Source organism: Folsomia candida, unplaced genomic scaffold (assembly GCF_002217175.1).
Source record: "Folsomia candida strain VU population unplaced genomic scaffold, ASM221717v1 Fcan01_Sc002, whole genome shotgun sequence".
NCBI classification, from domain to species: domain Eukaryota; kingdom Metazoa; phylum Arthropoda; class Collembola; order Entomobryomorpha; family Isotomidae; genus Folsomia; species Folsomia candida.
The window spans coordinates 8,294,172-8,309,778 of record NW_019091194.1 but is presented as its reverse complement, the minus strand read 5'-3'; the positions used below and the strand labels follow the sequence as shown (position 1 = coordinate 8,309,778).

The following is a 15,607-nucleotide window of genomic DNA, read 5'->3' as shown; positions in this document are numbered from 1 at the left end:
CTCATCCTCCTCATCAGTAACATTGAATTCGTCAAGGCCTTATGCTTTACACTACAGATCTCTTGGATCAGCCAGAAAACATGACAAAAGTAAATAATACTTCTAGTGAAAATCCATACAGCGATAAAAAAACAATTTTCAATTCTTGGAAATATATTTCACATGAAATATAATTCCACTTTTCTCACTATGCACATTTTGGTGTCTATTGCTGTAGTATTATTGGGATTTAAATATTATATTATTTGTATATACTTGAGTTAGTTTGATCTCTCCAATGGCATTGAAGAGATGACCAATGTACATAAGTACAGATGTCTGTATGTACCTTAACATATATATGTATGTAGCTGTGTAGTTGTAATAATCAAACGAAATTTTCATACAAATTGCATTGGAAGCATCATTTGAACTTAATTTAAGAATAATATACAGTAACCGCTTCTATGGATTAAAATTGAGGATATTTAACAGCATCAATTCGAGTTGGAGTGTACAACAAGATGTAGGTTAAGTTTCGTCGCATATTCCGCACCCATGTGATACGATGTATTTACCTACTACTGCCATATATTCTGTCTCAAGCATTCCGCGCGCAAAAAACATCAGTAGCAGTTACGTTAGCCAGTTGTACTATTTTTTATTGAATTCCCCATGCAATTGTCTATCAGAAACCATCTTCCGAAATTTTTTGTGATACAAGGTGCTAAAATGACAGATCGGACAAATCGACGTGTTGCAATTTTTCAGAAACATTTTTGCAAACATAAAAATTCGGCATTTTTCAATAGATCATTAAAAATCGGAACTAATTGCAAGATGGTCGACCATACCATAAAATGATCCACTAACATTGGCAGTGTTGATAACCGAAAACCGAGTTGAAGGGAACGGTCAAAAAGGTCACAAAAAATCACGAAGGCGCACAAAACCTGAACTCGGCTGAATTCACGCCGGATCCTAAGAAAAATTTCCCTACAAATGAACGGTCCAAGTAAAACTATGTCGCTGGCCCCTAAGCTCGACCTTGGACTTATGTCTTTAAGATGAGAAAAGAAACACTTGCTAACTTCACGCCAAGTAAAAATAGTACCCTTGAAAGCCGGGCACTGATCATGCGGTACGCGCTTGAAAAATGGAAATAAGTATTTTTCAAAGATAAGTAAACTTTCACAATAAAGGCCATATAAAATTAGCAAAAGCACTTTGTCCACACCCCACCAGTCCATATTATTCATAAAATTTTTTAAAATATTAATCGGACCCACCATCCAGATTCTGTGATTTTTTTATTCGGCGTAGATTGGATTTGGTCAAAAAAGTGAATTGTCTTCCTCTGGGAGTGAAATTTCTTGTCAAAAAGTATTTTTTGAAGTTATCGAGCGAATGGAAGAACCACTGGACCACACTCTATTAAAAAATAGCTGCTAAGTATTCGAGCAGGGCTCAGGACCTGCTGATAAGGCCAAAATAGTAAAAATGGGGTAAAATTCCAAAATTTCTTACTCCATTTCGGATCAAGAATAAAATTCACTGTCGCCGAACCTCAACCTTCTGGAATACGATATGTGGTCCAAACTGAAGCTAGATACATGTGCTAAACACCACACAAGTTTGGAATCCGAGAAAAAATCTGTCGCTTAGAAATGAGACTAATATTCCTTGGAATGAGTGCGTACCGGGAGTGAGATGTGGATATCTAGACTTTGGGCTATTGTAGCTTCGAAAGGAGGAAATTTTGAAAAGTGCCCGGTATATTTTGTAGGGAATTTAATAGGCTTTCTCATGATATCGTTCGTTTTTTAAAATTCACTAAACTGAGTCCGCTACATTAATTTGTTTAGTGGTCAAAACTTATGGCAGTAGTAGGTACTTCCTTCCTCATTTCTATTCAAGTCAATAAAAGCACACACTCGACCCAATCTACTCAATCTGTTCAAGATGTCATCCAATTGAAGGGTTTCGGTTGTATCTTATCTGCTGAATGAATAAGAAATAAGAACCAAAATGTCTAACACCAGACGCACAGCAGACATCCTTTAATCCTTCCTCAGCCATGTAGGAGCACGAAAATTGTAAAAATCTCTCTTTTACTATAATGTGCATCCTATGCAGCGTTACTTTGTCCCAGTTGTTTTTGTTTCGTTCTTTACAAAATTCATAGTAAATCCTAAATGAAATATGTAATAAAATGCCAACTATGCATAATAATATACGTAACGTTCAAGTTGAGAGGTCGGAAGTCGCATAATAAGATGTGAATCACACAACAACACACCACTCACATATCACTTATCACGCAACCAAAGTTATCTGCATTCCATACATAGTTCTTGTTGGTAATTTACATTTGCATCAATTAAACAAGCGCAATTCGTCACAGACCTGTGTATTTAATACACACACATATGTATGTACATACCTACAATTATTCACTCGCTAGTACCAAGAATTGGCAAAAAAAATTCGTGTACATATATATGTCCGCCTCCAGATTCAACTTCGCACTTTATGAAAAACCATAATATTTACTGGTCAAAACTGCAAACTTTTGTCTGGTCTAATCTGGACTGGACGTATGTAAATGACAGCAGATAACCACATACGAACTACACAATTTGTATTATGGTTCTTTGTCCACGAGGGATATGAATGGTCATTAATCCCTGGAATGGAAAGTGGTTGACCGTTCAGTTCAATGCGACACATTAATTAATACAATGTACACAAAAATCCGAGAAGTATTTTGGTCAGTTTTGCGCATTCAAGTCTTCCAAAACGCAAAACAAAAAATTTTGTGAAATTATTATGATTCACACAAGTTGAATATCTGTACATAGTATTGTGCATAATTGGCTGGCATTTATATATCAAACCAACCACTACGGACGATCTACTTCTTGGAAGGGTGTATATACATTACATATTAAAGCGAATCCTGCATAAGCAATTTTACTTGATGCCCTTAACTTTTGGCAAACTTGCATTTCATGTATTAAACGTATCGACAACATTCATATCATTTTACTCACGCTCAGTTGTTTTGTCCAAACAAATCGTATACAGAATTTGTTACAAATGAAATGTCAAGTTGATAGAGGTTAAATAACATGTGTTTATCACGTAGGTTTTCATGCATTGCATATCACCATGAAATAAACTGAATACATAATTTTGTAGAGTTCAAGGAAGTAATTTTTTAACAATTTATTATTTCTCTCGACTAAATAATTAACCTACAATTTTTGTTACGAATCAAATATAGATTCAAAATCATCTAATAGTTGTATTGTTTTTTATTTTGTACATGATACGAGTATGTCACGTAGAAAGTTCCTTCTGTATACTATTATTTTTGATTTAATGGCAATCGACTCGTGATATAAGTTAAAAAATGTGTCACAAGTAAACTAAAGAAGAAGAAATTAAAAATAACATCACTTTACGAGAGTATTTTGCATCTTGTGATCACTGTCCAGCTAAGGATTTCTTGAGGTTTTGGTATCTATTCTGCTCCTCTCGGGAAAGTGAGACGGTTGCTCGACTCAAAGCTAGCAGAAAATCGGTCTGCTCCACAAAAACTCCACCACCAGTCTCACTCCAGATTCCGTCATCTATATTTTCAGCCGTTTCGTAAATCCGGTCCAAAATAGCCAATTTGTCATCTGAAAGAAAATTGTCGCATATATCAGGAATGTGTGGCGGATGAATTCATTCAAAAAATATTAAGCAATACGCATTTAATTCTGTTGTTACAAAAAAATTGGCATTCATTATTCCTTTTATTGAGATACATATTTACTTGACTCATAAAATGGAATAAGGCGGATATTACCATTTTTCAAAGGAACTATTACAACAAAAGACTGTCATGTTTCTCATCTGTAACAATTTTTAATCAAATCGGATGGATATGATCTCTTATTGTCAGCTTCCAAAAGAAAAGTGGAACAAATGATTGCAAATCGTTTATTGAATATCAACGTATTCCTAACTCAATTCTTGTTTCATTCAGTATACAATTTATTAAAATTTTAGAACCTGGAATCCAGCAAAAGCGGTGAATAATTTCACGTTTTACGTAAAATTATACACTGTTTTATACAAAATTGGCATAATATTATGACAGAAAAAAAATCTAAAAACCCTTTAGCAAAATTTTCAAGCTACTATACAATTAAAACTTAAAAGAATGAACTGCTATTAACCTTGAATAATGGGTTTTTGCTCTTCCTCTTGGGAGATTAGTCTAGAAATGGCTTCCATGTAAGCGTCTGCACATAAAGAATACAGGTCAGCTCCAGTCATTCCAGAAGGCAGCCGGTCAGCAATGCCATCCAAACTAACAGAAGATCCCAAGGAAAACCTGAAAAAGTAATACTATTTTAAAAACCATCAAATCATATATATGACAAGCCTGCCAATTGCATATCGTATGCAGCAAATTGGAATATTTCTAACGCCATTAAGCCGAATTTCCGCTCAGAAATAAATAAATTCAAGCAACCACCAAATCCCTGCTGATCACCCATCCATCATCACATAGTAAATGGGACAGGCAGTTGTTGAGATCTAACTTTATTCCATATTATTTCTAATTAATTACTGTCTTTCATTGTTACCGATAATTACGGACCGTTACTTGGTAGTTTCAGTTTGCATAGCTGATAAGTGAGATTTAAATGGAGGATTCAAGTCAACCCGGACCGTCGCGGTTGTCATCAAAGGAAGAAAGTCCTACAACGCCAAGCTGCACCCAATTTTTTTGGGTCCCAGGCCAAACGCATAACGTATGTACTTCAGACCGGCCTTTTGGCGATTATGTAAATATACATATTCTTTGGGAATGACGTGCAGATGTTCCTGAGTGAGGCTCCTTGGAGCATTTGTGGAGATGGAAAGAAGACAATGGTTTTGACACTGGAACCGAAATGTTCGGACATCAACATTGAAGTGATGGAAATTATTCCAGAGTCGCCGCCACCAACGCCAACGCAGTACAACGACAATTGGGTGGATTCGGACCAGGAAGCCCTGTGTCCTATGTCCCCTCAAGAAAATGAGGTACGAATAAAATATTGTCAATGATGAATACCACGTCAAGTGTTTCACAAAACCGTTTTCCATATTTCGCATGGGAATGTGAGACAGAGTGAGAAAAGTGGTTCGCGGTGGGTATCCATCATCATTTCGAGTCAGGGTCGTATGAAATCCATTTCTCTTCGTCTCACTTTTTCCATGCAAACTTTTCATCCAACCAGGCGCCTCATTTTATTATATATGTAACCCGAAATTACCGTTCAGTGTCTAGTATACACCATACCTCCTATTATCGTCATCATAAATTCAAGAGTTTTATATTTGGGGCGATTTGGATAAACTAAATTTGCTTATCTGAAAAATTGATAAGTCTGGAGATAAGCCCTATAGCGTTAATTTTTCAGTGAATATCACCATCATAAATTCATAAAAGCTTAAGTTTTAAATTTGGGGCGATATGGATAAACTAAGTTTGCTTATCTGAAAAATTGATAACTTAATTGATAAGCCTCAAAGCATTAATTTTTGAGTGAATATCACCATCATAAATTCAGAAAAGCTTAAGTTTTAAATTTGGGGCGATATGGATAAACTAAGTTTGCTTATCTGAAAAATTGATAACTTAATTGATAAGCCTCAAAGCATTAATTTTTGAGCGAATATCACCATCATAAATTCAGAAAAGCTTAAGTTTTAAATTTGGGGCGATTTAGATAAACTAAGTTTGCTTATCTGAAAAATTGATAAGTCTGTAGGTAAGCCCTATAGCGTTAATTTTTGAGTGAATATCACCATTATAAATTCAGAAAAGCTTAATTTTAACAATTAGATCGATTTGAGGCTACTTTAATAACTTTATTCTTTATCATTATTTTTATGGGTAGTATTTCACAAGCAGCCATACTATGTATGTATGTATGTTACGGCTCTTGCAAAATAAGCCCCTCCCTCAGAAACTTTGACCCCAAAAAACTCATTGTTCCGGTCATTTCTACTCGGCCAACAAAAGCTGAAAATGTAGCTCTTCTCAAGGAGAAAAATCTGGCATCAGGTTGTCAGACTAGAAATGACTGCTAAGGTAATTTTTTAACGATTTATATGTAGGTCGAAAAACCGCCAATTTTCGAATTTTGAAACTTTTTCTGCATCAAAATGTTTGTATTTATGGGGGAATTAAAATGTCAAATACAACTTGAGGTCTAATTATTTTTTTACGGAGTGTACATTAGCTTTCTCATTTTTCCCAATTTTTTACCCCCATTTTTTAAGGGGGGGTGGTTGCCTATAATTCAAAAATAGCTATGGTAAGGTGATCCATGCAACCGCAGTTCATTTTGCAATTTTTTAAATTAAATTCGGTGGCATCGATGCGAAATACTGTAACACCGTATCATTCATTTCATCTCCAATTGTAATATGTTTTGTGATTTTGTGTTTGTTTATCATGTATTTTTTAGGAATCGCCTCCAACTCCAGCGAATTCTCCATCATTGCCGCAAGTGCTACCTGAAGGATTTATTTCACAAACTTTGGAGACTACTCGAAATGACATGACGTCCGACTTGGTCATGCAAGAATCTATTTATGTTGAAGACGTAATAGAAGACGCTGTTTTTCATAGAAATAACGCCGAATACAACAAAATTAAGGAAATGCTGAGCACCATTGTACACGAATGATACTAAGATTAAAGGCAGTACAATGACATGATATATGTACGCATGAGGAAAAAAGTTTTTGAAACACAAATAAGGATTTATGCATCTCTTCAACATTTCACCATACATAAATAATATGTAAACGATTTGACCTTGCCCAATAACAAACGTTGAAGCAACTTATGCAAATATTTACGTGTTACTAACTGTCAAGACTTACTTTCTGGTTAAAGCTGTCAAAATCCGTATTTTGTCCTCTTTGTCCTCATTGATACCCACGTACAGCAGCTTGTCAAATCTGAAATTCATCACCATTATGATTGTTATGGATGACAAAAACATAGTAGTTACATATATATATATATATATATATATATTTAATAGCATTTTCTATCTCATTATTTTAACGCTGATCATGCATTATTTTCCTAACCTCCCAGGACGGAGTAGAGCCGGATCAATAAGGTCTGGACGATTAGTTGCTGCAATTATGAACACTCCCGGTGTGCTGTGGCTTCCATCTAACTCGGCAAGAATTTGGGAGACAACTCTAAAATAGGTTTAATTATTAAGCAAATCACTTATATTTACCGTTTTCAAATGAGGATGCACAACGTAATAAGTACCTGTCCATCACACCCCCAGAATCCCCACTCTTTCCTCTATTTGGGGCTAAAGAGTCGAGTTCATCAAAGAAGAGGATGGACGGCGCAGCTTCTTTCGCTTTTTCGAATACTGCATAAACACATGCATTAGTAATTTATGACAGAAATCAACGTCCATCCAGCCCAGTCGTCGTTGTAATTTCTTTCTTCGTAGTAAAATAACCAATATGATAATACTATTTCATGGAACGGATTTTCATAACCAACATTTGTTCTTGAGCTGAGGAACAACTGACCGTTTCTCAAGATCAATCTAACCACCTGCCGTAGAGTAGTAATACTAATAATACTTAATATAAATAAGTACTCATGAACCTACGTACCTTCGCGTACGTTCTGCTCACTTTGTCCAACATACATGTTCAGTAATTCTGGACCCTTCACACTGAGAAAATTCAGCTTAAATTCGGTCGCAACTGCTTACGCATAAAAAAATATAGTTTAGGTTGTTAGATTTCTTCAGAAGAGGCAAAAGTTACCATTCCAACCTTAGCTTATGAGATTTCATGAGCTCGGTTGATCTCCGTGAGTAACAAAACCTTACCTGCTTTCGCAATCAAGGTTTTTCCTGTTCCTGGAGGTCCAAAAAGCAGCATTCCTGTGATTGAAGCAAGTACATTCGTGACATTCTTTGCTTACGTTCATTCATTCATTTAGATAAAGTCCATGTCCTTGTATGTATCATGCAGTGAAGAATGTTATACTTATATCATACATTGCACGAAAGCGAAGGAGGGAATAAAAATATTTATAGAAATTTTGAGACAATCTTCGAAATCCACAACGTACAACGAGTGTCATCAATAATTGCAATACTTAACTTGTCTCCCATCCGTGTGCTTAACTGATTGCTCGGATGTGAGGAGAGCGAGCAAACGAAACGCCAACTGATTGTGTGAGTCAAGCAGCCAGCACTACTGCCAGCAGAGAGGCCTTAAATATTTTCTAAGATCGGCATCCCATAATTGTTATCCGATTAACTTCAGCCCTATTTATTGGTAAGATATAAATTGTTTGCAGCCCTCCTGCCCATTTACTAATTTAGATTATGAACCTAAAATTGTAATTTTTTCTGTTTTCAGGCCAGCTTGTTTAACCACCATGTCGCGTACGACAGTTGCAAATGAAGGTGACAAGGGTGGGATGGACGGCGCCCTGACTTTTGCAGACCTCCCATCCGAACTTGAAATAATTCTGATCGTAAAAGACAACGACCATGACAAGATCTCCGTCAAGTACAAAGCTATGGTTTGGACTTTGGTTCGTGAGTTTGGAACCACTAATATAAATTCCCTGTCCTCGGTGGATAAGAAGCTCTTAATTGACGTAAGCACAGATAGAAATAGTTCAGCTTAATGACCTCTTCAGTTTAATAATCCCCGTATTTTGAAAGAGTACCCAGATTAAATGTTCCTAACATTATGTAGCATAATTTATGTTACTTCTATATGCTATTATATTTAAAGTCTTTAATTATTTTATTTAGGTGGTGAACGAGTATCGTAAAGAAAAGAGGAAACAACGAATTGCAAAATGGCTAAAGGAAGTTCAGACCAAGATGGATTACTAGGCTCAAGTGACTTTTCAGCTTTATTGTTTAATAATGAATTATAAATATTTAACCACGTTTAATAGACGAAATGGACCGATATGGGCATGTATTTAAATTAATTAATTGTTAACTTGTGACTTGCTTTTGTATTAAAGTTCATAAAAATAGTTTCGATTACGCAAATAGAAGTTTCACAAATAAAATATTTAAAGGAGTATCTGACCTGAACGCTTGATGCCAGAAGAGAATAATTTGGGGAATTGCAACGGCAACTGGATGGAATCAATCAGTTCTGACTTAATTGAGGAAAGTCCACCCACATCTTTCCACGTCACGTTCGGAATCTTTGGTCCAGAATTATTAGTCCCCTTCAAAACTGCGATCACCGCACCTGCAAAACAGGGTAAATTAACTGGAATAAATATAAACCACTTACATCTCAGCAGAGGTTTGTATATATTTTGAATTCCATACATATTCTAATAGCAAAGAATCCTTACCATGTCCGAAATTCAAATGAGATTCTTTAACCAGATTAGACATTTCTGCGTGTGGTTTTATGGTTGTGATGTCATCATCGTAGTTTGGGATCATTAGCCTGCTTTCTTTATATTGCTCCCTATTTTATTTTTTACAACATAGTATTGATAGATATATGTATGCTTGTTATGTGCATACTTATTTCTCAAATTGATACTGAAAAATATAGTGTTACCTATTTGTAATGGCGAAAATTGCATTATAATCTGCTAAATTTAGATGAGATCCAGAAAAATGTGTGTCTGTCCACTTAGAAATATCACAGTCTAGTGTCTGATCATATTTCTGAAGAAACCATTCAATTGTGGATTTAACATCGTCCCATTTGCCCACGTCTGTTTCTATTCTATTCACAAAACAGTCCCTTATAGCACCTGCTAATTCTGTGGATGTGGACGTGCTTCCAATAAGAAATGTCGGGTAATAGGAAGTTTTCGCCTTTCGTGTAACATTATTATCTTCATTTTTAGACTCAATCTGTCTTGCCAATGGATCGGATTTCAAATCTGACAAGATTTCACGAAATGCGAGAATCGCTCTCTTGTCCTCATGACCTTCTTTATCCTTGCCGAGAACCTTTATCCAAAATATAATGGTTAAGCACTGTAAAACACATATGTACCTAATACATAAATGTATATATAAGTACATGAATATTCTTAATGTATACAAGGCAAGGCGCAGTTGCCTTTATTTTTTCTTTCAACGCCTTCAGCTTTGCTTCCGTGTACGCACTAGTGTCCCCAACAAAGTTAACGGCATTCACCCCATGAAAATTCAGCCCTAATCCCATAGCTGCTTTATAAACTATGGGAAATTTCCCCGGTCCACAAAGCAGTGTGGTTGGCCAAAGTTCATCATGAATCATCTTCATCATCGGTGTAAGTGAAGCATTATTTTTCATGGATTTCGATACTGCTATTGCTGCAGCTGAAAATGAGTACATGATTTGATGGAGGTGGTTTTGCAAGGGGGGCGGTAGGGGTCGAGTTTTGGAGTCGTTCGCCCCAAAGAACGTAGTTGGAATATGAAAGTCGTTTATTTCTTGTTCTAAAAATTTGTAAACAACGGTGATAAGCATAAATAAGTTTACATACATTCAAAGTTGGTTGTGAGGAATATCCAGCTTATTTTAAACATGCCTGCCAGAACCAAGCTTGTCCAGGACGACGAAACGCAGAACAATTTAGCGCTATTCTGATCACCGTTAATTTCCTTGACCAAAAATTCAGGAATTTCGCCTCCCCCTTCTTCAGTAGACGCTGAACACGTCAGGACATCTCCCACGCTGAAATATTTCGGATCGTGGAACCAATCTTTGAGCATCATGTCGACCAAATTTCTACCAGATCCCTCTTTCCCATCCTCTTCTACACCCAACTTTGCCACTTTCTTGATCCCGACAAGTTTAACTGTTTTGGCCTTTTCCGGAGAAAAGGCAGCTTTTTTTATCAGAGCGTTATCACCATTACCACTGCTAGTTAGTGCAGTCATTCTACATTTTATGTTAGTGGAATAGTTATTATTAGCGTAGAATAGGTCACAAGGGGACAATCCAACATCTCTCGCCAAATTGTGCAAACCCGTGTGTGTCATTGTAATTGATGGATCATCATTCCTCCCGTCGTCGGCGTGGTTTTTAGATTCATAGACTTTGCATGGAAATGAGTATGCAGGTGGTGCTGAATCACTCGGGATTAACACTTTTCTCTTATCTTCGTCGCTACTACAGGCTTCTAGTCTGAGTGAGACCCATTGTCCATCCTTAATTAGTAAAGAGTTCAACCACTTCGAAGAAATCCAAACGGATCGATTGGGATCATTAACCTTGAGATCACATCTAGTCCCCACCACGTCTCGAGTATGTATCCTAAACTGCATTTTCTTCACGAGCACATTCGCCCTTAGGACACGTAAAATTAAGAGGATCAACCCACTGCATATATATTTTTGGATGAATAATGGAGGAGCTTTGCCGAAAAAAATGAGATTAATAACGAAAACGAGATGTTGGACAGAAACAGAATGTCTGACGGCACTTGAGACATGTTGTTTAGAACTCATTTTCGCTCAACACAATTAAAACTAATGCAATCACAAGTTGGACAATATTATCATTAATGTTATTACTAGAGGCGCACATGGTCTCGAGCTTATCGACATCATGCAAATTTATTCAACGTGTACGAGCACCAGCTGACTAAAAAACTGAGGAGAATTGGGGCAAGTCGCGTTTTATGTGGGAAATCAGCCTCACATGCCGGTAGAGACAGATTTGTCAAAATAAGTTAGAAGTTGAAGTTGAAATACTGACGTTTTACGTTATATTACGAAACAATTATAATTCTAGATTGTTTCTAATTGTATGGGAACAATCAGCCCATTAAGTAAGGTCACTGTGTTTAGGGATTTCTATATTTCAAGATGAAGTAAGTGTTTTGTGGCATTCAACGTTTATTTATGTACACCAATCTTTCATCTATTAACTATTTACTACTAAAGAAATAATTAATGTTTCATTAGGTTGGTGGTGGACGGACTTACGGTGTTATTTCCGTACGACTACATTTACCCAGAGCAGTTTTCGTACATGTGCGAGTTAAAAAAGGCTTTAGATGCAAAGGTATGAATTTCAGGTTAATTTATAGTCATAATCAAATTAGGACATTTTATTAACATTGATACTAGAAAATGGGATAAAATTCAATTATTCAATTATTAATTTGTATTCTGCTGTGATAGGGTCACTGCATGTTGGAAATGCCATCTGGAACTGGGAAAACTGTCTCACTACTTTCTCTAATTGTTTCCTACATGGAGGTAAACCCGCTGCAAGTTACCAAGCTAATCTACTGCTCTCGAACACTGCCAGAAATTGAAAAAGTACTTGCTGAACTGGCAAACCTTGTGAAGTACTATGAAAAGGAGACTGGGAAGAAACCAAAAATGGTAGGACTTGCATTGTCCTCCAGAAAAAACTTGTGTGTTCATCCGTCTGTAAGTTTATTGTTGGTTTTATTGGAAAAAAAAATTCTGGTTTTTTCTAATCTTAAATCTTAACGTAGGTAAGCCGGGAAAAAGAAGGAAAAGTCGTAGATGGAAGATGTCAAAGCTTAACCGCGTCGTTTGTTAGAGCTCGACATCAAAAAGATCCTAATGTTAACGTCTGTAGTTTCTATGAATCATTTGATTTAAATGGGCGAGAATTTCCACTCCCTCCAGGGATTTACAATTTGGATGACTTGAAGGAGTACGGACGCCAAAAAGGGTGGTGCCCTTATTTTGTGGCTAGATATGCGGTATTAAGTCTAACCACTATTAATTCGAACTAATTAATAACCCAATCTATTTTATCCATGTGTGTATAGATTGTTCACGCAAATATTGTCGTCTACAGTTATCACTATTTATTGGACCCTAAAATCGCAGAGATTGTCTCTAAAGAAATTTCCAAGAATGCTGTTGTCGTTTTTGATGAAGCCCACAATATTGGTCAGTTTTGAGCTCCATTTATGTCTGTATTAATCGGAAATTTAAAATCTGTTTATGTGTAATTTTTTTTACAGATAATGTGTGCATTGATTCTATGAGTGTAAAAATAAATCGCAGAATCCTGGACAAATGTAGCACGAACTTGAGTACCTTAGAAAAAACTATTGAAGAGTGAGTGCTATTATTTACATTACAGGTTGCTCTGGCTATGTCTGTTTGGTTTATGCATGAGTAGCCTGACTATCATCACACACAAGTGCAAGCTTAATATATTTTGTAGTTTACATTTTTACAAAATAATTTTTTTTTCAGAATTAAAGAAGCAGACACCAAAAAGCTACGTGAGGAATATCATCGTTTAGTTGAAGGGTTAAGGGATGCAAGTATTGCTCGAGAGACTGACGTGGTGCTAGCAAATCCAGTTCTTCCGAACGAAATCCTTGAAGAAGCGGTTCCGGGAAATATCAGGAATGCAGAACATTTTGTATTCTTTTTAAAAAAGTTTGTTGAATATGTAAAGATGCGACTACGAGTACAACACGTGGTTCAAGAGTCTCCTGCAGGATTTTTGAAGGATATTTATGGAAAGATTAGCATAGAGCGGAAACCACTAAGGTAATCAAATGATTATAGCAGCACTATATACATATATATATTATTTCGTACTAATTTTAACCTTCTTGACTTCCATTTTTTAGGTTCTGTGCTGAACGTTTGGCCTCGTTGATAAAAACTCTGGAAATTTCCGATTTGTCCGATTTTTCTCCTCTAGTATTGATATCGCATTTTGCAACACTGGTGTCAACGTACACCAAGGGTTTTACAATAATTATTGAACCATTTGACGAGAAATCGCCAACAGTGAGCAATCCCATACTCCACTTTAGCTGTTTGGATAGTTCGATCGCAATCAAACCCGTCTTTGACAGATTTCAATCAGTTGTCATCACCTCTGGGACACTGTCACCTTTAGATATGTATCCCAAAATATTGGACTTTCATCCAACTATTATGACGTCTTTCACAATGACTTTAGCGAGACCTTGCATTCTTCCCATGGTATGCCACAACAACAACCTTTTTGCTTTGCTAATATGATTCCGTATTTCTTGTTGCATCAAACTGCATGTATATTGTGGTGGTGTGTTTTTCGAGGCCAATTTAAATTGAGTTCAGTAGTTTTGAAATACTCTCTAGTCTTCCTGGCGCCAGATACATAAAATTTCTTATTCAGTCATGCCACATTAAAATGCATTACCATTTTTATGTTTTGTTTTCCTTGTCTATCCATCCATAGGTTGTGACAAAAGGAAATGATCAAGTTGCAATGTCATCAAAATATGAGACAAGGGAAGACATTGCGGTGATTAGAAATTATGGAAATCTACTGGTAGAAACTGCTTCTATTGTTCCTGATGGCATGGTTTGTTTCTTCACGTCGTACCTCTACATGGAAAATGTTGTTGCCAGTTGGTATGATCAAGGTATTATTGACCAACTACTCAAGTACAAATTGCTGTTTATCGAAACTCAAGATGCTGCTGAGACTAGCCTTGCTTTATTTAACTACATTAAAGTGAGTATAATATTTGAGTAATAACTATGAAAGTATTGTTGACTCAATCATTTGCTTTTGGGGGGTTTTATGAAAATATATAGGCGTGTGAGAATGGACGAGGCGCTGTATTGCTTTCTGTAGCACGAGGTAAAGTTTCTGAAGGAGTTGATTTTGATCATCATCTTGGAAGAGCCGTTTTGATGTTTGGAATTCCCTACGTTTACACACAATCAAAAATCCTTAAAGCACGCCTGGAATATCTTCGAGATCAATTCCAAGTAACAAAACAATATTTTAAAGAATCAATCTCATTTCAATCAATATATCTATTAATCCAACTAATCTAAACTATTTCAATATAATAGATTAAAGAGAATGACTTTCTGACATTTGATGCCATGAGACATGCAGCACAATGTGTTGGGAGAGCTTTACGAGGAAAAACTGATTATGGTATCATGATATTTGCTGACAAAGTGAGTTGCTTATTGTTTTATAACTATTTGGCTTTTATACTTTATTAAATTATTACTATTTTTTAAGCGATTCTCCCGTTCGGACAAAAAGAGCAAGCTGCCAAAATGGATTCAAGAGCATCTCAGAGAGTCATTTTGTAACCTGTCAGTCGAAGAAGCTATTCAGGTGCTCAATGCTTATTTATACCCACTACAAAAGTGGACACAAGTTTTTGTAGTATTTATGGGTTGTAAAAAAACTGTGTATGTAACTACATGTTTAATTATTTGTTTATAGATCTCAAAAAAGTGGTTGAAACAGGTATATTTTTTTGTTTCTCTTTAACTTATTCGTTAATACAACTTATAAAAAATTATGTTTGCAGATGGCTCAACCATTTACCCGTGAGGATCAGTTGGGAATCTCTTTGCTAACGTTGGAACAACTTCAGAGTGAAGACATGCAAAAGAAAATTTTTCAAAGAGCTCAACAAATATAATGATAGATTATACCTGTGCGTCTATGTTAGCTTTATATTTTATTTTTGCAATAAAATACATTTTTATCCCTTAAAAATTTACTTTTTGCGAATAATGAGTAAAGCTCTTTTTGCTTCCCAAATTAACATTTAATGCATCATATAATT

The 15,607-nt window shown here is 35.9% G+C and overlaps 4 protein-coding genes across 4 annotated transcripts; 3 read left to right on the top strand and 1 right to left on the bottom strand.

Moving 5' to 3' along the window:
* Positions 1–3,182: 3,182 nt before the first annotated feature.
* LOC110844829 (peroxisome assembly factor 2) lies at positions 3,183–11,661 on the bottom strand. The gene is made up of 12 exons (XM_022091127.2): positions 10,598–11,661; positions 10,105–10,505; positions 9,631–10,031; positions 9,416–9,534; positions 9,139–9,306; positions 7,908–7,961; positions 7,687–7,779; positions 7,325–7,433; positions 7,132–7,248; positions 6,919–6,996; positions 4,209–4,366; positions 3,183–3,665 (listed from the first exon to the last, which is right to left on the bottom strand). The coding sequence occupies exons 1-12, from the start codon at positions 11,517–11,519 to the stop codon at positions 3,469–3,471; spliced, it is 2,817 nt and encodes a 938-aa protein (XP_021946819.2). The 5' UTR covers positions 11,520–11,661; the 3' UTR covers positions 3,183–3,468.
* On the top strand, positions 4,666–6,752 carry LOC118434375. The gene is made up of 3 exons (XM_035847708.1): positions 4,666–4,790; positions 4,858–5,064; positions 6,498–6,752. Exons 1-3 carry the CDS (start codon positions 4,683–4,685, stop codon positions 6,717–6,719), a joined length of 537 nt encoding a protein of 178 aa, XP_035703601.1. The 5' UTR covers positions 4,666–4,682; the 3' UTR covers positions 6,720–6,752.
* LOC110844830 lies at positions 7,958–9,143 on the top strand. Its single transcript, XM_022091128.2, has 3 exons — positions 7,958–8,361; positions 8,446–8,689; positions 8,850–9,143. The coding sequence occupies exons 2-3, from the start codon at positions 8,465–8,467 to the stop codon at positions 8,931–8,933; spliced, it is 309 nt and encodes a 102-aa protein (XP_021946820.1). The 5' UTR covers positions 7,958–8,361; positions 8,446–8,464; the 3' UTR covers positions 8,934–9,143.
* Positions 11,662–11,740: 79 nt separating the features above from the next.
* Positions 11,741–15,541, top strand: LOC110843072 (general transcription and DNA repair factor IIH helicase subunit XPD). Its single transcript, XM_022088986.2, has 14 exons — positions 11,741–11,884; positions 11,979–12,078; positions 12,198–12,452; positions 12,521–12,754; positions 12,824–12,947; positions 13,022–13,118; positions 13,260–13,562; positions 13,646–14,006; positions 14,245–14,523; positions 14,607–14,783; positions 14,871–14,981; positions 15,049–15,147; positions 15,259–15,282; positions 15,347–15,541. The coding sequence occupies exons 1-14, from the start codon at positions 11,880–11,882 to the stop codon at positions 15,458–15,460; spliced, it is 2,283 nt and encodes a 760-aa protein (XP_021944678.1). The 5' UTR covers positions 11,741–11,879; the 3' UTR covers positions 15,461–15,541.
* The last annotated feature ends 66 nt before the right edge of the window (positions 15,542–15,607 follow it).